The sequence below is a fragment of the Lissotriton vulgaris genome, unplaced genomic scaffold (genome assembly GCF_964263255.1).
Source record: "Lissotriton vulgaris unplaced genomic scaffold, aLisVul1.2 SCAFFOLD_2113, whole genome shotgun sequence".
Lineage (NCBI taxonomy): Eukaryota > Metazoa > Chordata > Amphibia > Caudata > Salamandridae > Lissotriton > Lissotriton vulgaris.
The window spans coordinates 278,539-300,694 of record NW_028252176.1 but is presented as its reverse complement, the minus strand read 5'-3'; the positions used below and the strand labels follow the sequence as shown (position 1 = coordinate 300,694).

Below are 22,156 nucleotides of genomic sequence, written 5' to 3'. Positions count from 1 at the left end.
ATGTGGAATATGTTCCACTTATCCCCAACCGAGAATGCGTATTGTCTCTAGTTCCTATTTTGATAGAACCGTTGTGGCTTTGAGGTGTGACATCAGTGCGCCCTGTTATTTACCACTGGAAATGCAGTTGCGGACATGGTTCGAGTTTAATGGTGGATTGAAACGACCCATAAACTCTATGACGTTAGGCAGCAGCCGCCACATCTGCTTGGCGTTTCCGCATTCCTTGTGTAAAAAGTATTTTCGGTAAATATGCCATAATTATGTGAAAAACATTTACTTGTATTGTCTAATTATTATTGAACATTTTTGCAAAGTCCTCCACATCGAATATTGATTACCGAAAATGCTCTGCGATTCCACCACAACGGCGTTCTTGCAGATGTCTGCCTTGCCCCACGCACAGCTCCAATCAATGCTGTAAGAAATGGGTTTACCAAATCTCCAGGGGGGTAGCATGGAGCAGAGCGGGCAGGCCAAACTTCGGAGGACATGTGAAGCATCCATGCAGTACCCACATACGACTCATCAGGCACACCACAAAAGAGGCAGGACACCAGCTTGAGTTGAAAAAAAATAATAAGTTCTCTATTGTCTCCAACCTGCAAAGGAAAACATAACATAGGCCGTAATCACAACAGGGCGCTAGCGAGCACCAGGGCAGCATATACCCAGGGGGGGGATTATTTACAAGGTAATTGGGAACAAGGCTGAAACAGTAAACAAGTCCATAGTGTCTAGCTGAAATATAAAAAGTTTAGCACTTGGCATGTAACGTCAGCGACATCCATATGAGGGAGGAAAATACTAGGCGTGGAAGCCCATTATGCATAAAATCAAACATTAGGGGTAAGAACCCACAATAGCTGGCATTGGCGTCTCCTGCAAAAAGAATAGGAATCACCCAGCATTAACATCAAGCAGGAACACCTGTAATAGAACAGGAAGGCGGCTCATTAACATGGGTCATAACCAGACAATTCCTGACGCAGGACTGGATATGGCAGTAAAGATCTAGGCAGGAATAAAGCTACTTATGCCCGAATAACACATTTCCGTCAGCAGGAATAAGCATTGCATTAAATGGGGGGTACCACAGTTCTTTCAATGTAAAACAGTTCAGTGGATGTAAAACGTGTTCTCAAATGTAAAACTTTTCATTAGCCGCAGCAATAAGCTGGAATCACTCTTCCCTGTACCAGGAGTAACACATTTCAATATATATATAGGAAAACCATTCCATGAAACACTGAAAGAACATTTCATTGAGCATGAAAACATGAGGGCCTCAACATTAGTTATAGGCCTTTATCATGAGGCAGGGTCAGCTGCGCTTCTCAGTGGCATCAACGGCGTTAGCCCCGGATGGAACACCTGAAATAAACCAGGCCTAAATAACCTTGAACCTGGGGGCATATACCTTAGCCTAAATGCCCTTAACACGGGCCTGACTTTAGGCCTAGAACCTCAACATAGGGCCATCCCTCCTCGGGGCCTAGGCAGGCGAATGGGACATCAAAAATTCCTGGGAGGACCCTGGGGCAGGTGACGTATCGAGGCAGAAGTTAGAACCCTTCCTCTAACCAGGGATTTAACTCTACCAGCTGTCCGTCACTCAACACCTAAGGCGGGCTCCTGCCCAGTTCAGTCGCCTTGCAGGGGCCACCAGGGCCCAACAACAGTCTCCCAAGAGAAGGGAAGAGGCAAGCACCGACCCTGTGCCCCGTTGCCCTCTCCACCCCCCACACAGTTTGGTCAAGGCCCCACTCACCGGGCTCTTGCAGTCCTTCAGACGTCTCCTGCGGGGCTCTTCTTTCGCCTCCTCAGCCTTCCTCCCTGGCTGGTGCGGGGCTTCCCTGCCCAACCGGGAGCCCCGTGGGTCACCTGCAGCACCTTCACGTCGTGGCAGGAGGAAGGAGGGGCTCGCGCTTCCTCGGTGCCCCTCCCAGCGGTATCTTCCTGCTTCCCCCGGGCCCCTCTCCCTCACGGGGACCCGGGACTTCCAGGCCGCCGTCCCCTTTCCCGCAGGGCTCTCCTTCTCCCGAGAGCCCCGCCGACACCGGCGCTCTGTACTATGGCGCGCTTCACTATCCCGGGGCTCCCCTAAGCTCACTGGGGGCCCGCAGCACCTCCTTCGCCCCTTCCGGGCCTTCCGGTGACTCTTCCTCTTGCTGCCCGGCCAGCAGCCAATCTGGGCACGGCCTCTAAGGGGTGCGGCCGCGAGGGCCAATGGCTGTGCGGCAAGGGCGGGGGCGCTGCCAATGACGCGGCCGGGCGCCCCGTCACGTGGGCAGGTCGGGGCTGGCTTCTCGGGCCTAGCGCGGCCCACTCTTCACTTTGGCGACCCTCCCTTGGCACCGGGGGCCGCCGCAACGATGAACCCAGCGGGGGCAAGAGGCCTCCAGGCGGCGCAAGGCAGCGCCCTTGATTCTCGGGAACGCAGTGTTAAATTCAGGTAGTGCTGCGATTTCACAGCAACGCGTTACCATGGCAACAGTCTTTCAGGCCCCACACACCCAGAGGGCCTGGGGCAGCAGCGGTGATTCCTCCTTCGGCGTCCCTAGGGCCGCGGCGGTAAGTCTTTTCGTCAATCTGCGGGGTGGGCACCCGCTTCGTTGTACATAGGCATCAGGGCGCCAAAACTCACGGCACTCGTCCTTTTCTTGCCCCGGGCGGCGGCGGTGATTGTGGCCAGCACCCAGCGCTTGGTAGGCACAGTGCTAGAGCACTCAACAGTGCTCCGGGGGCCACACGGCGCTCAGCACACACAGCGCTATAAAGGGGCACAGTTTCAAGATTAGAGCACTTGGCAGGCAGCCCAGCGCTTCTACGCACACGCAGCTCCTCACCGTCCAGCGCTTCCACAGGGGCCACAGCTTCCCAAGGGGGGCGGACAGTCCCACAACAGGGCCCCGGCGCACACTCCTCTTCTGGGCGCTTCTCTAGGGCGGCACTAGCGTGGTTCAAGGTCCAACAGCGCCAGGGACCTAGGGGGGCCCTCCTTTGTCAGTGTCCCTGGGGGACAGTAGAGTGGGGGGGTTGGATGGTTGCAGGGCCCAGCACACAGGCCCAAGTGGCGGTAACACCTTGCAGCAGGTCCCCTCACGTCCTTGTCCCAACTCTGTCTGCTTCTCTGGAAGTGCCAGGACCTTCTAGAATGTTAGGGAAAACTGGTCTAAACTGGCTCAAGGGGAGGGGTTGAGCACCCTGGGTGCCAGGCTTCCCTCCAAAAGCTAGAGGTGGCTGGGTAATAATATCTAGACCGCTGACCTACGGCAGTCAGGTGGCAAAACCCATTGCCATGGCATCCATTTTACATACAGAACATTTCAGTCAGGTGCATTTCTAACATGGGGGAATATTTCCTGCACACCATTTCGTGACATTTTATTTTAAAACAGGGCAACTCTTACCACACATGGCCTATACAGGTTTATTCCCATGGGGGAGACATCCCAAATTAGGGGGGCAAAAAACGAAAAATTTTGGGGGAAAGGGCCAAGTCCAACAAATGCCATGGCAATATACATGAAATTTAAAATGAGGCCAGGGACGGAAATGTTCAGTTGTACAACAGCCTCCAAATGCCAGCACTACCAAGTTCAGCGGAAAATAAAATACCGGAAGTCAGTGGCTGTCATGTCTTATGGCTGGGCGCCCCGGGACCCCAAGGAATAGCCACGCACTTTGGTTGCTTGTTAACATAAGCGTGCAAAACTGAATTGCTTCCCCCCACGCCACTTTATTTATGACCTTTGCTGTCGCACCACGGGGCGATACCACTGCGCAGGGACGTGCAGGGGTCTCCTAGTTATTTTCACCACAGACAGTTTATTTATTTATTTATTTATTCAAATAGCACGAACAAGATCTTTGCAGATATCAGAGCGCTTTACAGAAATAGGTGTAGGGGCAACTGGAGGGTGGATAAATCCACTATGGGGTACAATATGGTAGCCTGGCAGTAAAGGGTAGCAACAGTACATATATAAACCAATAAACGGCATGTAAATAATGATACCGAAACAGTACCGAGTCGTGGGTCCCGCAGCAATAGTGACCAGGTGTACTTAGACATTTACCTCTTTCTTAAAGCTCGCAGGGAAGGGGGTAGGGGCAGCAGGAGGGTAATTGGAACAACTATTAGGAGCAATATAGTAACGGTAGCATACTAGGATATCAGTCATATACAAGGATAGTACCAATAGTCAATCAGGTAACCAGTCCAGCGGCAACGGTGCAGCAGTCTCTGTTCCATTAGCGGGAGAGTTCAGGTGAACTTGGCCATAAGGAAGGCTTTTACCTCTTTCTTAAAAAGTGCCGTAGAGGAGATAAGCCTGGTTTCAGGAGGGAGTGCATTCCAGATTCTGGGGGCCATTCCTGAGAAGGAGCGTTTGCATGTTTTTTCCTTCCGGAATCTACGAGGTTTCAGGAGTAGATTTTTTGTACTTCTATTGGTTCTCGAGCATCCAGATATAGTCAGCTTATGGGTGAGGTAGCTGGGTGACTTGTGGTGAATGGCCGAATGTGTCATAACGGCTATTTTCAGCTGTATTCTGGCCTCAGGGCAGCCAGTTCAGGGATTTTAAATCCGGGGATATATGCGAATGTTTCCTTGAACCAGTGATGAGTCTCGCGGCAGCGTTCAAGGAGGCTCTTAGGGGAGCGGTTGTTGTAATGGGGAGTCCGCTAAGGGCCACAATTCCGCAGTCTATGCTGGGGATAACTAGGGCCTGTACAGCAGTTTGGAAGTCCTTAGCAGGGAGGAAAGGTTTAAGTTTCCTCAAGGTGTTGATTTGGAAGTTAGCTCCTTTAGTAGCTTTGCTAACGTGCTGCTGCATGTTGAGCTTGGCGTCCAGTGTGATGCCTAAGGATTTCGCAGATTCCACGATGGTGGGTTGGACATTGAATGCCGTTAGTTCCTTGAGCCAGGTCTGGGTGATGGCAATCTTCGTGGGAGGTGATATCAGAAGGAACTCAGTTTTCAGAGCATTTAGTTTGAGGTGATTATCGGCCAACCATGATTGGGTGTTTCTGAGTGTGGCGTTCAGAAGCTTGATGTCTTCCGGGGATTGTAGCTTGAGGTAAAGTTGAGTGTCATCGGCGTACATATGGAAGTGTACATTAGATGCTTGAAGCAAGGTGGTGCGTGGTTCCATGACGAGGTTGAACAAAGTGGGGGATAGGGAGGAGCCTTGTGGGACGCCTAATGTTACAGGCACCGATGAAGACAGCACGTTGTTGATCTTGAACTTCTGAGACCGGTTATGTAGGAAGGAAGTGAACCATTTGAGAACAGTCCCGGATAGACCCATTCTGGTATTTAACAGCTCCAGTAGGTTCTCATGTTTGACAGTATCAAAAGCTGAGGAGAGGTCCAGAAGGATGAGTAGGCAGGAATCGTTGCGATCAAGGATTTGGAGGGCGTCCTCAATTATGTGCGTCATAGCCGTTTCCGTGCTGTGTTTCGCTCGGAAGCCTGATTGATGAGGGTTGAGGAGGTCAAACTGATCGATGTGTTTTGTCAATTGGATTTGTACACATTTTTCCAGTAGCTTTGCCAAGGTGGGGATATTGGTGATAGGGCGATAGTTGTTCATGTCAGCCGGGTCAGCTGTAGGTTTCTTGAGTATGGGTGTGACTTGCCCTTCTTTGAGGGAGTCAGGGATGAGACCTTCTTGAAGGGAGCTGTTAATGATGTTCGTCCAGAGTGGGAGGAGCAGGGTTGTGAAGTCTTTCACAGCATTAGCAGGTAGGGGGTCTGAGAAGTGATTAGCAAGCTTCAAGGTGCCAAGCAGATTGTGAATTGTCTCTTCAGTGTAAGTGTCGAATGACGTCCATGAAGCGTTGTTTTTCGGGTGAGTGGGGGTCATGCTGATGGGTCTGGAGTATTGGCTTACATCAATGAGGAGATCACTTTTTATGTTGTCAGTCTTTAGCTTGAAGAATGCAGAAAAGTCTTCACAGTGTGGAATATCGCTTGTTGCGCTGTTTGATTGAGGCGGCTGCATCTTAGTTTGAGTTTTGACTAGTTCGAACAGTTTTCTTGGACGGTTCTTTGCTTGGTCCAGCTGGAGGCTGAAGAAGTTGCATTTCGAACGCTTGATTTTCCTAAAATAGGCATTTCTCTTTTTCTTCAGCTTTTTTAGGTGCAGTGCTGAGGGATCAGATCTCCAGGTGCGCTCCGCCAATTAGTTAAAGGGCGAATGGGAGGGGCGCCAAATGTATTTTCGTCCAGGGTGCTCTCTGGGCAAAAGCAAGCTCTGCTCACTCGCTATGTTTGCTTAGTGTATCATGAATGATAGAGATGTTATTTTACAGCAGATCCCAAAGCAGCTTTCGGTCTCAGTCCTGTCCTGACTGCGATAGCAAGTACATGCTTGTGGTACATTCCAAAGCTCTCAACTGACTAGAACTCCAGCGGCTTTCCGTCCTAGCCCCTACAGCGCCGCCAGACTGACTGACAGCTACAGCATGGGCATGCTAGATGTTCGTGTGCAGCTGTGGTTCATCTGTCCGTTACACAAGGACAGCGGTACTCCTCAGGCGGCTATTTGTCGTGTTTATTATTCATGAAATGTAAGGTTTTAGTTTTTTATACTTTTTTCAACTTTATTACTTGCTCATTTTCTCAAAAAGCATGTTATTTCCATCTTCACAAAAATAGTCCTGATAGGGTCAATACAGGGGTTAGAATTCATATTTTGAGCCCCCCGCCGCTTAGCGAGCTATAAGCTCAGTCCGGTACATACACGTATATTCGTACAGTCCTGTTCCAATTTTCTCCTGGCACCTCAGATATTAGTACAGTATTGTCATGCAATTTATTCTATATTCGGGACCCTCGTAGTAGTCTTACCAGTGCTGATCGCACTAACCCTCCAAATTATACCCTCAGTATGCACCGGGCCAGTGTTCTATTGGTGCCCAATCCTCCCGTCACACGTTAAAAGGCTAATACAGCTACTTTATAAGTGGGAGCAGGTTTCAGTGTGGGAATTTAAGTAAACCCACCTGCTTGTTGTTCCACAGAGGATAGTGTGCTGCCTAGCTACACACTTATAAGGTCCCAAAGGCGAGACTTATTGGCTATGCCAATGCTTCTTTCCTTTGGTGTTCCCTTAAAAACCAAGTATCCCAGTCGCCAAAAGGCTAACTCTCTTTTCTAGGGATGCAGTGAATGTGTGAAAATGAGCTCTTCCTATCTAGTAGCCAATTTCATTATTTACAGGGGAGTTCCTTCCAATGGCCACTTAAGGGTGCTGCCTAGTCCTAATTCACCCTTGTGTGTGCATTTCTAGTGTGGTTATTGCATGTTGTTTAATACATTGTTAGCAGGCGTTTAATTCCGTCCTTTCTTTCTGGTTCCAGCACGTGAACAGGCAAATAAATCAAGCGTGAGAGAATTAACATTTTACACTGAGAGCCCAGCTGTACATTGACCTCGGGCGGGCTGTGGGTTGGGGTGGGTGGAGTTGGCACCAGTGCTTTGAAGCCAAAAGTAGAATGAATTTTCAAGCGATTAGAGGAATACCGAGCACCCGGCATGCATGTGACTCGGAAGGGCCTCTGGGGTTGGCACAGCCTTAATCATTCTTTATTAGCTTTCCGAAGACATAACTCTCCTGATACCCCTCTATAGGACAAGGCTCTCTACGCCTGGACTTCTGCCCACATGGGTTAAAAAGAATATAAAGAAAATACGTGTTCTTTTGGGAAGATTCTGATTGTATAAATGAAATAGAGTGATGCAGCCATTTTGTGCTGTCGGTTAGAAGTAACAACTAGAAGGGAGCACTGTGGGAAAGAGAGTATTCACATGTTTATGTAGCTCGAAGAACAGCCCATGGTTTTGTGCAGCTGTGTTACCCAGAGGAACACTCCTAAGCAAGTCATTGTTGGAATCCTTCTAGAAACAGCTGGAAGATGCTACAAAGACTCACCATCGAAAGATCGAAGACCTTGAAGCCATGAGGCAGGGCACAGAAGAAAGGATAGCCAACATAAAGGTAAACTTTCCCTTCCAGCTGTTCTAAAATGTCTACAAAGCTTTTGTGTTTCTGACCTGCTTTTGCAGGTCAGAAACAATGAACAAATAAATATATATTGTACAAAATAAGGATTTAGTTGAAGAGGGTTGCAGTAAGTTCTGCCCCTTTAGGTCTGAGTGAAGCATGGGAGCAGAGCAGACTGGGCGGGAGAGAATTCAAATGTTTAGCGGTGGGGAGTCAGAACATAGAGTACATGTGGAGTTAGAAGACTAAATGTGTACTTACTTTGACAACATACTGATAGTTGATATTGTGGAGTTAATATATGTGCAATTCGATATTTCTGGGATTGACATTTTGACACAGTTGTTTAGGAGCCAGTAAAGAAAAAGACTCAAGACAAGACCAAGCAAATGAAGGACATTTGGTAAAGATCCGGGGTTGAAATTATAAATGATCAGTTATATGTTGATGCCAACCGAGGCTGGCTGGATTTTAGAAAAGGAACATAGAAAACCTGATGTCTGCCAGTGGTCGCAGGGTGGTAGTACAGGTGAGTTTTGAAGACTAAGGTGGGAAATTGGAAAATGTTAGAGACAAATGCTTTCGTATCCGTGTTGTAGGAGGTAAAAGGTATGAAAAGATCAATAGATCTCTTTATTTGATGCCCCCTCCTGGTGTATCTTGTCTGTTTTAGAGTTTGAAACACAGGTCAGTGGGTATTTTGGGGTGAGGGCTGAGAAAGAGGCAGATAAGCGTGTTGAGGATAATGGTGTAATGTATTAGGGAACTATGCAGCAAAGCTGATTATGCCTTGTATATGACAACCTTGCTGTTGGAGAGTGATGTGCATGTTTCCTCTGGGAAAGGAGTGAGCAAAAAGAGAGGTTGTGGGCTTGAACATTGTTTAGGGCCACATGTTGAGCCCTAAAGATCTTTCTAGTGGTTTCTAGGTGGATGGGTTAGATATCTAGGTATAGTAATCCCTTTTCTAGTTGGAGAACATGGTCAATTCAGGGGGTGGTCATGCCGCTTCGGGATACAGGTCTTGAAGTCTCATGATTGTAAGACGAGCTGGTCATCTAGCCAAGGCTTAGGCAATCACTTGAATATGAGAGAGTAAGAAATTGGGTTGCAGGTTGAGGGGAGTGAGACCCTACTCAAGAAGCAATCTCCATAGTTGTTAGTGTGGGCACAAGCAAACTCCAAATTAACTGTGCTCAACCCTTTAGTAGCTTGGTATAAAGCAGTCAGACTTAACTTAGAGGCAATGTGTAAAGTATTTATGCAACGCTTCAAACAGTAATAAGAACCAGAGATATGGAATTTTAAAGATTTAAATGACAATAGCCCCAATTGCAGTTATCTGGTCGTGCAAGACTGGAAGTTTGTAAGTTCAGGCCAAACGTAATGGAGTGCGGACAAATACAGTGACCAGGTTAGTCTAGCATAAAAGTTACCTTTTCAGTCCAGCACAGAGAGGCCTGTACGCAGTGTAGGGGGATGCGAGAAGCAGGGAAGCAGGCTAGACGTCATGAAAGGTCGCCGCTTTAGTGCGAAGATCCAGTTGTCGCGAATGGTCAGGAAGGAGCTTTGCAGTGATGCTCCATGCAAGTGTTTGATGGTGTAGCGTAAAAGGGTTGGGTTGACAGAACGGGTTGCGAATAGTCCAAAATCTTCAGTTTAGCTCCACTGAGGCCACACCAAGATTCCAGGTCCTGAGGGGCACCACTTGAGGGTCAGTGGCTTACTCCAGCTGGATCTGGGTGCTGGTTCAGGTGGTTTGGAGCCTGTTATGTCCTTGGGACTCTGAATAGGCCAGCAGACTACCCCATGGAGTTATTATTCGAGCCCTGGGTTCAGGTGTAGGTCCTCTCCCTCTTTCTCATGCTGAAGGGCAGCAAGACAGATGACCAGCGAGGCAGTAATCCAGAAAAGTTGTAAATCCACAGAGCACCAGTCCAACAGAATAGCGGTCGTTTCAGCAGCACAGCAGTGCTTCTTCCTGGCAGTGTCCACAGGTCCAGAACTGTACTGAAGGGATTGTGTCTGAGGTTCAATAATTATACCTGGTGCCTGCCCCTTTGAAGTTTGAACCGTACTACGTTGTTATTCATTTTTCCAATTTCCACTTATTGGAACGTATAACACAATATTTTCCATTCAACAGTTCAAGCATTGCAAATGCACTGCTACCACTCTTGCTTTTTTCATTTTCTCATCTACTGCTCCTTCGTTGCTTTCATTATTGTTATTCTAGTGTTCTCTATTTAACTGCTTCATTTGTGCTCATATACTCTTATTTATTTACTTTTCTCCATTACCTTATTCCATTATATCTTTCAGTATCTTCATTTCTGCATTTACTCCTTTTCTTTCCGCTCTAACTTTTTCTCTTTTTAGTCTCGTTCTTTCGTTTTAATATTTAGTTTATGTTGCCTTCTTTCTGATTCATCTTATTTATTTCTGTATTATTCATTAGTTCTGTTTCTCTTTTTATTTTCTATATGTATGTTTCTCTTCTTGGTTTGTACGTGCATTCCATGTTTTGCTTGTTCTCTCTTTATTTTATGTTTTCAACTTCTGTTTTGTTAGATCTTTCGTCTTTCTGACTGTCTAGATTGGCCGCCAATATTTTCTCATTATCCTTTCTTCTGGCCTCTTAGTGATTAGACTTTTTCTGTGCCGTTGGTACCTTGATCTGTGCTGCACTGTTTTGCAGGTGAATTAATTCTGGGTCACATCTTCCTCTCATTCGAAGCCTGAGGTCTGAACCAATGTTCTCTTGTATTGCGTGTTCTCCATTACTGCAGAAGACCACTCAGAATCTCATTGCAAAGATCCAGGAAAACTTTCAGTGGCTGCATCAAATCCTTCAAGCGGAAGAGAGCGGTATTCTAGAGGAACTGAGGGAGGATGAAGAGAAGGCTCTGAGCATGCTGCGATCACACATCCAGAACATAGAACATGGAATATTGGAGCTGGAGAGGGACATCAAAGGGATCGCTCGGACCATGGTCAAGAGTGGCGATCCGTTCCTCCTGGAGGTGAGCAATTCTTCTCAAGATGTGTGCTAGGTTTCTCCAAGGCGAGGGCGGTCTGGTCATATATAATTTACAACTGTGTCCATATATGCAGCAGATGCCACAATGTAAATAGATGTAAAGCTAACCTAGCAGCGCTGAGATACTCCCTTGAGGCCTGCTACACAGTGAGACATAAACTGGTACTTGTCTCCCACCTTAATCCCCACCCCCCGTACATTGCCATGGTCATACAAAGTATCTTCCCCTTTTCTTGATTCTTGTTTTATACCCCTTTATGATATCATTGATTTCTCTGCCAAAAACAGACCTCCTGGCCCCGTAAAAAAAAACGATTTTTTTGATAGACTGATGCCTCTTAAAATCTGTTTGGGCAGGAGCAAAGTCCGAAGCATCATATATATCTAGAGAACCTGTGTGGCTAAAAGAAGACGTTGTCTTACTCAAGAAGGCAAAACATAAAAACACATTTGGTTATGATGTGCCTCTTTTAAAAGAAGACGTTATCCCTGTTAGTGGTCAACAAATAATAAGAAATGTATATGTGAACGTTTTAATGAACTATGGCATTATGAATTCTTAAGACAAAGCTATTCAGTATACCTGTAAAATATGGGAACGCTTTAACTTTGCTGTTTCAAACATACCACGTTCTAAATATGCAAAGAATGTTCAGTTACTGTATAGGATGTCTCAAGCAAATGATTTTTAGTTCAACAGTAAATAAACATAGACTGTTAATTTAAATAAAAATATGTAGACCTCAATCTGTGACCACCCATGTTCATAAGAAAGCCAAGACGACAAGCAGGTTCCTGGGTTACCTCACATAAAATATAGCCGATTAGAAATATAATGTGCTAATTTAACTTGGTTCCTTCTGCCAGTGATCAACAATTTGGAGACGGTTCTATGCCTCTTCCCGTAAACCAATCATCTGTTCAAGTTGGTTTAAAAGTTGTTTGTTCTCCTCCTTGTGAACTGCAGCGGACAGGTCTAATATGGTGAGCACACATGGCCGCCTCTGTCCCCTATGTCCAGCAATATGTCCCACACATACTTCACTGCATGACAACACTCCTTCACCCAGAGTTCGCCAGGCCCTTGTGAACTCAGGTCCATCAGGGGCCTGCATGCTGGGCCCCCTCACCCAGGGCCTTTTAGCTTCCTGCCCTTGGCTATGCCTATGAGGCTCCTGATGCAGACCCTATGCTCCAAACAGACCCATTGTCAACACTTCATTTTTCTCCGAACCTGCTTTGCACATCTATCGGCCACACTCGGTAAACTCCAGGCATTGACTAGGTGCCTCCTCCCCATAGCATGCTGTGCATGGCCATTGGCCTCGGCTTTTCAACAAACATCCTTGTCACTGTAAAGAATCCATATAGAAGCATGGCTTGTTTAACCTACCCTTCCACAGATTTTTAAAAGAGCAAGCCTGCGGTTTCAAGTGATGTCATTTGCAATTTTATTTGTCACATCATCCACAATTAGATGGGTGGTACGATTGGAATTTAACTAGATTATCCCTTCAACTGAAAATGATTATGTGAATTTATATGTTTTTCTGTATAACGTAAACTATTGTGCATTGCAATTAAAGAACCTGAGCTTCAATTTTGAAAACATTTGACTTTATAGTGCTATGTTTATATTTTTTATGATGGACATTAACCAATGTTAAAGGTGTACATGGGCTTTCTACGTGGTGCACCCAATGCCTCTTCATCCAGCTCCAACTTCAGATGTGTGAAGAAGGTGGTCTGTCACCGTAGCCTTCGACCAGAGCCCCCTCCCCAGGGTCCTTTAACCTTCTGCAGCAGGTTGTGGGTGTGAGGGCGGACCGTATGCAACACCCAGCACCCGCTGCCTCCGCTTTCCCACACCCAGTCCTGCACGTTGACCTTTGGCTACAGAGATTGGCCTTGGTCAACGCTCAGAGCCTGAAGGGCACACTCTTTGGCCATGCTCAGTGGACTCTGGGCACAACCTTTGGCCTTTAACTGTTCCTGGCACCAACTCCATTGTTTCCAGCGCCACAACCAGTAACTGATCTCTGTTGTGCTGAATGAATGTTGTGCCCCCTCGGCACTCAGGCATTACCCCTAACACCACTCCTAGAATTCTTCATTCTCTGCCACAGACTGACTGACTGGGAACTCAAGTAATGAGCGTACACGCAAAATGGCAGTTGGTCATTGGGCTTTAATAATAAAGCAGTAGGCCAAAGTCCCAAGAACCTTTTGTCATATACAACATGTACAATGAACAAAATATGAACTCTAATTCATGTATTTTTTAATTTTTTTTAATACTGCAATCATTTTCTTGTAATGTGCCCCTGGCAGGCTCTCTTAAGTCTGGTTTTCTGTTATTCAGTGCTAAATTCATACGTACCTTTTGATCTTTTCTGTGTATTTAGACACTTAAAACGGTAAGATCTTCCCAGCATTTTGTTAATCCCTCCTTACTTACCTCGCACCATTATTGCATGGTCTGGATTATCCAGCAGGATGGCTCAGTGGTGATCACTTCTGTAGTAGGGGATCTCTGTGTATAGTCATAATCTAGTGAATAGTCCCGCTCATGAGCGTGGACCCCGGAGCAATCAAAAATAATCTCCTAAGCTATCTAACAATGCAGTCCTGCACAGACACTTAAGAGAGGCTACACTGTCCAGTACTTCAACTAGACATTCTACCAAAACCACACACAGCACAGCCTGCCAAGTTTTCTCCATAGAGAAAAACTTCCCCTTTAAATAGCAAAGCCTCTGGAATGATAGAGAGGAAGGGAAGGACAGACCATCCCCATAGGCTGCCATTATCTGGCTCAAAAAGGGATACCGTGCCTTTAAGGAAACTTTCCAGAACTTTCTCAATATCCCAGAATGCCCAGCAGGTCCCATTTACATTCAGTTCTTTTTTCCGGCTCCTGCTAGCAGGACCCTGGAGCATTAGCTCTTCAATTTGAGCTTTTTTAATTCAATTTTTGTGTATTTCTGGATTTTTGGCAGCTTCACTCGACGTCTTTGGCCTTTATCTACATTCTGCTGTGTTTTTTTTTGGGCAGAATTTCTGCCGTCTTCTTGTCTTTATACTATTTCTTTCTGACAAGTGCTTGCCTGCAGTTGAATTAAAGACCAAAGCTGAAGCTCACAGGGTTTGTATTCTGTGCTTGCCTGTGTCTTTTGACACCTGTCTTCTCTGTACCTTCTTTTCCAGGAGGTTTCGGCTCGAGGTTTGGAGCTGGGGAGTTTGAAGGCATCTTCAGCCTCTGGGTAAGGAGAGGGTAGGTCCTCTACCGAGTCCCATGCTGTGACCTCTGTGGTTCTCCCCAGTAGGAGCGCGTCTGAACTATGACGCGGTTCCGGTCAGCGTCGAGGACGGCGACGTAGAGAGCAGGTATACTCTCCGTCAACCCAGGACTCCGGTCGGCGTGATGTTGAACAAGGTCGGCGTCATGGAGTGCCTCAACGTCCTGGAGCGCCTCGATGTCCTGGAGCGCCTCGACGTCCTGGAGCGCCTCGACGTCCTGGAGCGCCTCGACGTCATGGAAGTGCCTTGACGTCATGGAAGTGCCTTGACGTCATGGAAGTGCCTTGACGTCATGGAAGTGCCTCAATGTGACGTCAGGGAGTACCTCAATGTGACGTCAGGGAGTACCTCGACTGCTCGACGTCGAAGGGCAGTCATGCTCGACGTCGAAGGGCAGTCATGCTCATTTTGGGGCTTTGGTCGCATGGGCTCCGCTGTCTTCCGTTAGGTCCAGGCGTCACCGTCATGGATGGCTAGGCGTCTCGGTACAGTGCTGCTTGATGTCGAAGTGAGAGGGTTTGACACCGTAGTGACGTCTTGACGTCAAGGTGTTGGTCAATGTCGTAGAGACAGTCAATGTCTTAGTGATGGTGACGTCGTAGTGAGGTCGACGTTATGGGTTACCGCCGCGGGATCTTTGCCGGCGCTTGACGCCTAGGTCTTTTTCCAGGCCTCGCTCCATGGTGAGCCTCTCATCGTAGGAGGGGACTTTGTGTTCCCGGCAACGTCCACTCTCGGCGCTGAGCAGTTGATCAGCGTCGAGGAACCCTTCAGATGGGGAGCCTGTGGCTACTTACCACTTGTAAGCGAGGGACGTTGGTCCTTATGCTTAGCTTTGAGTATTTGCATACCTACTCATAGTCTAGGTCGCCTCCTGCTCTGCCACCACTGGTGTGACCACCGGGGATGTTTCGGAATTCTCTCTGGTCCCTCTTCCACCCACCACCTCAGGGGCCTTTGGCCCCTCAGTCTGCGAACCCCCATGCCTTGATGCCAGGGATGCATCTTCCATGAGTACGGGGAGGTGCTCTCCTACTCTTACAAATTTTCCTCCTAGCGGGTTCTTCACTGGTGGGCAGTACTTTACTGTCCACTGCCACCTGCCAGGAAGTTCTGGCTTTGAACGTACTCCTCACTTGGTCACAGGAGTGACGGCATGCAGACAGCATGCTGTGGCCCTCTGTTGCTGGGCTGTTTTGGTAAGATCCCTGTGTGGGGGTGTTTCTTCACCGATTTGTGGTTCACCTGCCGAGAGACAGGAAGGAAGCCTTACAAGGGATAGTCTAAAGGGCCTGATAGTTTCAGATCTAATTATTGGTGTTGGAGCGGAGTTTTTCTCTCCTGGCGACCCCCAGGTATTGCCTTGGGTTTTTCCTACGTTGCCATACTTGTATTCGTCTGACATCTCTGCAGCCTGCGGCACAGTAGTGTGCTTCTACTCTCCCATTCTTTGGGCAACCCTTGGGCTGCCATGAGGGTAGTGAGTGGTCCGCATGAAGTCTGAATCGGAGACTTTTGGTGGCTGTAGGTTTGGGGAAGCGTGGAGAATGGCGTAAGGCCTTCCGCCCTTTCCAGCGGCGTTTTTCCTCCCAGGATTTGTCTGTGGTCCTGGGCCGCCATTTAATAATTCACAAGTATATTGTGCGCATACGCGGGAGAGCTTAATGCTCCTCGGCGAACAAAGGCCGGCCGGGTCTAAGACAGTCTTCGTTTGTCAGCCCTCCTCCAGCAATTCCACCGGTTTGCTCACAGGTCCAGCTGCGCGAGTTCCGAGCAGAGGCCGTTACCCTGTTATGAAGAAGGGAGATAAGATGTCCCTCGGTCTCTAAGAGAGGGTCTGTACTCACAGTGCTTTCGGGTGCGAACGAAGGACCAGAACGAGTGCAGGTCCATTCTGGTTTTGGGTTAAGCAAACTGATGGTTGCTGTCTTCGTGCCGGATTTATCCTAAGCTGCAAAGAGGAGACTGGCTGTGCGCTATGGAACTGCAGGATGCGTACCTCCAGGTGCCCATTGCACCGAAACATCGGAAGTTCCCGCTCTTCCTCATCGGCACCAATCACTATCAGTTCACCGTACTACAGTTTGGACTGAAGTCTGCACCCAGGACTTTTTCGAAATGCATGGCTGTGGTAGCAGCGCACCTGAGAAAGAACAAGGGGTTTGTCTACCCGTACCTGGACGATTGGTTGATCAAAGCCTCCACCTTCCAGGAAGCGCAAATGCACTTCAACAGGACGGCCGTCCTGCTGAACCGTCTGGGGTTGCACATAAATCTGTCCAAGTCTGTCCCGATTCAGGTACAGTGCCTGCAGTACTTGAGAGCCTCCATCAATACATTGTCGGCAAGCGTGTCTCCCTCGGAGGAGAGACGCTTATCCATCCTTCGGAAGGCTCAGGCTCTCATAGCTGCTCCGTCTACAACAGTGAGGACGGTGTCTTCTCTACTGGGATCGATAGCCTCTTGGATCTTCCTCACTCCGCAAGCGCCTACACATGAGGCCGCTACAGGAATGTTTGGAGGACCAGTGGGGCCAGAGGAAAGGGTGTTGGGACGACCTGATTCAGTTGTCTCTTCACGCCCAACAGTCCCTGAAATGGTGGTGCTCGGCAGAGAATATCCTCAGAGGGGTTCCTTTCCACAAGGATATCCCGACTTGGACTATCGTGAGGGATGCGTCTCTCCTGGGCTGGGGAGCGCGTTCAGACCATCTACAGATCCAGGGAACGGGGTCTCCGTCGGAGTCCACATATCACATCAATTTCCTGGAACTCTGAGCTGTTCACTTGGCACTGAAGGGCTTTCTTCTGTCCTTCCAGACCACCTCCTTGCTTGTACAGACTGACAATACGACCACGATGTATTACCTCAACAAGCAGGGGGACTCGAGATCGCGCACACTGTCGCAAGAGGCGCAGGCGATCTGGTACTGGCTGCTAGCCAGAGGATTGACGATAACGGCGACTCCTCTGCCCGGTGTACAGAATGTTCAGGTGGACACCCCCAGCAGGCTGCTGCAAGAAAACCACGAGTGGGTCATAAACGACGAAGTGCTCGAAGACATCTTCGCCGTGTGGGGCACTCCAGACGTGGATCTGTTCCCCACCGCCGAAAACAGCAAATGCTGCGACTTCGCCTCGAGGCATTACCAACCTGGGACGCTGGGGAACGCGTTATAGATCAACTGGTCGAACAGCTTGATGTACGCTTTGCCACCCATTCCCCTGATTCCGGCGGTGCTCATCCAGCTGGCCCAGTCTTGGGCGCGGATGATCCTCATTGCTCCGGAATGGCCCAGGCAGTGGTGGTTCACGGACCTGCTCCACCGGTCTCTTCAGCCTCACCTACGACTGCCGTGTCGGCCGGACCTTCTCACGAAGTTCGGGGGGCAGATGGTGCACCCCAATCTCTCGTCTTTGAGTTTGGCGGCATGGCTCCTGAGATAGTGTAATATGGCCATTTAAATCTCCCTGCAGATTGTATGGACATACTGAAGGAAGCCAAGAGACCTTCCACTAGGACTTCTTATGCGTACAAATTTTTTGGAAGGCTTGAAGAAAGTGTTTCCTCCTGTCCGGCTTCCTTCGCCTTCATGGGAATTGAATGTGGTGCTGTCCAGATTGATGAAAGAACCTTTTGAACCTATTCATAAGGCTTCGTTGCAGCACCTGTCCTGGAAGGCGGCGTTCCTCGTGCCCATTACATCGGCCCGCAGGGTGAGTGAAATTCAGGCGTTGTGTTGCCAAGAACCTTATACTGTATTTCACGCTGCTAAGGTTGTTATGCGTACTCACCCTAAATTTCTTCCCAAGGTTATTTCTGATTTCCATGTTAACCAGACCATAACTTTACCTACGTTTTTTCAGAACCCTTCCTCTCCAGCGGAAAGGTCTCTTCATTCCCTGGATGTCAGGAGGGTGTTGAAATTTTATCTGGATAAAATCAAGGATATTCGTAGGTCAGACCAATTGTTTATCAACTATGGATCGGTCAGGACAGGTCTTGCTACTTCGAAACCGTCTATTTCGAGGTGGATAGTGTCCTGTATACAGTTGTGTTATCAAAAGGCTAATAAGACCTTAGGGATAAACCTAAGGCTCATTCCACCAGGGGCAAAGCTGCCATGACTGCTTTGTTAAGTAATGTTCCCATTGCAGAAATCTGCAGGGCGGCCACTTGGAAGTCGGTCCATACCTTTGCTAAGCATTACTGTCTGGACACTGATTCCAGGGCAGACGCTCAGGTTGGGCAGGCTTCGCTGCGAAATCATTTCGCACTGTAGTGGTGTGGTACTCATTTTTCTCTCCACCGCCGCTTTGGTGTGGGGATGGGCTTGCCATTCTATTCACTAGATTATGACTATACACAGAGATCCCCTACTACAGAAGGAGTAGTTTCTGTCTTGTAACTCCAATTCTGTATTAGGGGTATCTCTGTTATAGTCATAAGCGCCCGCCCTCCTCCCCGGTGGAGACAGATGTTAATGTTCGGAATGCTACAGGTCTGGCGTTATACACCTTCAAAAAGAACTGAAAGTAAATGGGACCTGCTGGGCATTCTAGGATACTAAGAAAGTTCTGGAAAGTTTCCTTAAAGGCACGGTATCCCTTTTTGAGCCACATAATGGCAGCCTATGGGGCTTGTCTGTCCTTCCCTTCCTCTCTATAATTCCAGAGGCTTTGCTGTTTAAAGGGGAAGGTTTCTCTATGGAGAAAACTTGGCAGGCTGTGCTGTGTGTGGTTTTGGTGGAATGTCTAGTTGAAGTACTGGACAGTGTAGCCTGTGGATATAGGCTGCATTATATGTCTTTAAATTCTCTCTTAAGTGTCTGTGCAGGACTGCATTGTTAGACCGTTTAAGAGATTATTTTTGATTGCTCCGGGGTCCACGCTCATGAGCGGGACTATTCACTAGATTATGACTAGAACAGAGATACCCCTACTACAGAACTCAAGTTACAGGACCGAAACTACTCCTTCCGCCTGACATCTCAGTGTGGCTTGCAGTTGGCCATTCAAATCGGGCAGCTCCAGCTCTGCTATGCATTGATTAAAGGTGGACACATTGAGACCCATTTCATTGGTTAATATAAACACAGGGTAAACCTAGAAACTGCAAAAGTGGAATGAAGTTGCGTTTCAAAACAAATATTGATGAGGTACAAGTACCAACTTAACACTATTGTAGTTTTCCTGAAGACTACTCACAGAAATGGTTTGCGAGATAATTTGTTTTTGATGATGTTTACCTATTCCGATGACACAAAAGTCCGATTTGGAGAGTCAGGAAAAAATTTAATCAATGTGGTTTTCTTTACTTTCCTTTCTAGGTGGATAATCTGAAGACCAAGTGAGTAGGAGGCACTATTAATCTTGCAACCACGTGAGCATCTTGTATTTTTGTACAGTTCTGTAAAAAATATATATTCTGCTAAATTTTTTACTTGGTTTTCTATGGAACAGATAATTGATTCGCTACACATACACTTGGCCTAACTTGAAGTTTATGGCCTATGCATCAATGTTTTATGCTGTTCATTATTTGCCATGGGGTCCTGTACTTCGAGCAACTTGGATGGTGTTCGTATACATCATGAAATTCAGCGCATTAGTTGGCCTCAGAAAAATAATTGCCTGGAAGAGCTTAATTAGGCTGTAGATTTTAAGATTTTCTAGAGGATTCTATGAATTAAATGTTGAGAACTAATCTGTATGGCATGTTCAAGTAATGGATTTTGGGATTTTACGTTTTTTTTTCAAAATTACCTAAGAATACCATAGCCAAACAAAGCAGATCTGTGGATACATTTTCTAATACTGAACATGTATGACTAGCTGTGACACTGGATACTTCAAATAGCTGTGCTACTTTTGAACAATGCTGACATAAAATGAAATTATGTCACACCATAATGACAGATGGTCCTGCCCCACCATTTTACTTTTAGTGGTAAACCTGCCCAATTAGATAATGCACACATGCTGTCAATTCCTCTGTGCTTGCTGTTCATGTCTCTTCTTACAGATGTGCCACCTCTTCTCATTTTCTATTGCTTCAGAATATATCCCATTGCCAGAACTTTGCCATTGTGGGAGTTTGCGTCACTCATTGAGTGGCCTGTTGTGTAGAGATTTCACGCCTGTCTCAGCAACCCTCATTTTGAGGGTTTCTATACCCTGGTGGTCAATACCACCTAGATAGTGCAAGTGTAGTATTGATGGTCTGGTCTAGGAAACAGTGACATCTGTTACTGCGAGAAAGAAGCTGGACGTCAGCCCTCCCCTTGGGTATCTCAGGTTGATATTTTTATTGGTTCAGTTCAATCTTGTTGATACCCATTTAAAACAATTCTGGATTGAGATCCAGGGGGGACTTTCCCCAGCATTGAATAATTCACTAATTTACTTTGGAGGATTTGAGAAACAGTACCATTTCATAGAGGTTGCCAGACTCCAATGACTCCTGTGGGAACTTTTCTGACTTAAGGAGAATGGTTGGGTACCAGTCAAAGACAGTTTGACACCTCAAAACAGGGTCCTACAGGATATAATTAGAACCAATGCTATTATTTTACTTTTCCTGATTAACATAAATTAAATTTGTATGAATGTAAAGTATCTTTTACATCCTGGTTCTCATTTTTTCACAGATTGAGTCTTGACATGTATTTTACGGTCTTATTGTATTTCTTTAATATGAGTTCCATGTGAGCAGGCGTGTGAACCTTATACTCTTCACAGATGCGGCAGAGTTCACCTTTGCAGTGGTCATCTGTGCCAGGCGCCAACTCTTTTGTTGGTTAACAAGAGGAATCCCCCTTGTCTATGAGCAGGACAAGGGAACATAAATCCTCGCCTCTGCCATTAAGCCCCTGCCTGTGGGCAAGGAAGGGCAAAAACAGCCCCCCACACTCCTAGACACTTAAGGGGCAATATAAAAGTCCCTTCCGGCCCTTAGTCCTACCCTGGAGCAAGCAGTAGTTTTCATTAATACAACTTTGGTATCTGCGAACACCAGGAGAGATTAAAAATCCATTACTAAACAGAGTTGTTAAGTGGCATACTCTGGCAGTTTCTTTAGGCTCTTTGTGTTTTTTAAATTTTGTTTTATTATATCACTTGCAATTTTTATTAGCCCTGCTGTCCGCTATCCCAGGTCTCCTTCACCCTAGAAAAAGGTGAGTTTAGGAGACCGGGAGCAGCTGACAGTTGCCACTGTACTCGTTTTGCAAATTCTGCCACGCCTCCAGGGCCAGGGCTGCTTGTTGCGCACTGTGTTGTGGTCCAGTGAGGCAACTGCAAACAAGGGACCGGGTCTGCTGTCACCTTCCCAGGTTTCCTTCACCCACAAATAATGAGAAGGGCTGCTGACTTGATGCCATGTTCATATATTGAATATAAAATCAGGAAAATAAAATCATTCCTACCAGCAAACTGTCAAAGGATAGTGATGTCATCTTTAATCCTTTTGCGTGTAGACTATTGTAATAGTCTGTACATTAATGTACCTAAACATTCTTCAACTAGTACAAAATGCAGCAGCTAGACTGCTGACTGGGACACCAAAATTTGTTTCGGTTAAAAAGGAAATAAAAAGGCTACACTGGGTCCCTGTGAAACAACAGGTTCATTTTAAATCCCTGTGCATGGTTTTCAAAGCCCTTCACAGAACAGGACCAGACTACCTGCAACAACGCTTCCAATGGTACATCCCCAGAAGAGCCCTTCGTTTGGCTGAAGCAAAAGGGGTGGTTGTACCACTAGTTAAAAAAGCTACCTGGGGCGGTAGAAGCTTTGTCACC

The 22,156-nt window shown here is 47.2% G+C and overlaps 1 protein-coding gene across 1 annotated transcript in view; it reads left to right on the top strand.

Annotated features, from left to right (window-relative positions):
* The window catches only part of LOC147662647 (zinc-binding protein A33-like), a 90,359-nt gene that overhangs the window by 56,243 nt on the left and 11,960 nt on the right, over positions 1-22,156 (top strand). Inside the window, exons 3-5 of the mRNA XM_086951025.1 lie at positions 7,914-8,009; positions 10,805-11,038; positions 19,685-19,704. Coding sequence (XP_086807151.1) covers positions 7,914-8,009; positions 10,805-11,038; positions 19,685-19,704 — 350 coding nt within the window. The remainder of the gene's footprint in view (positions 1-7,913; positions 8,010-10,804; positions 11,039-19,684; positions 19,705-22,156) is intronic.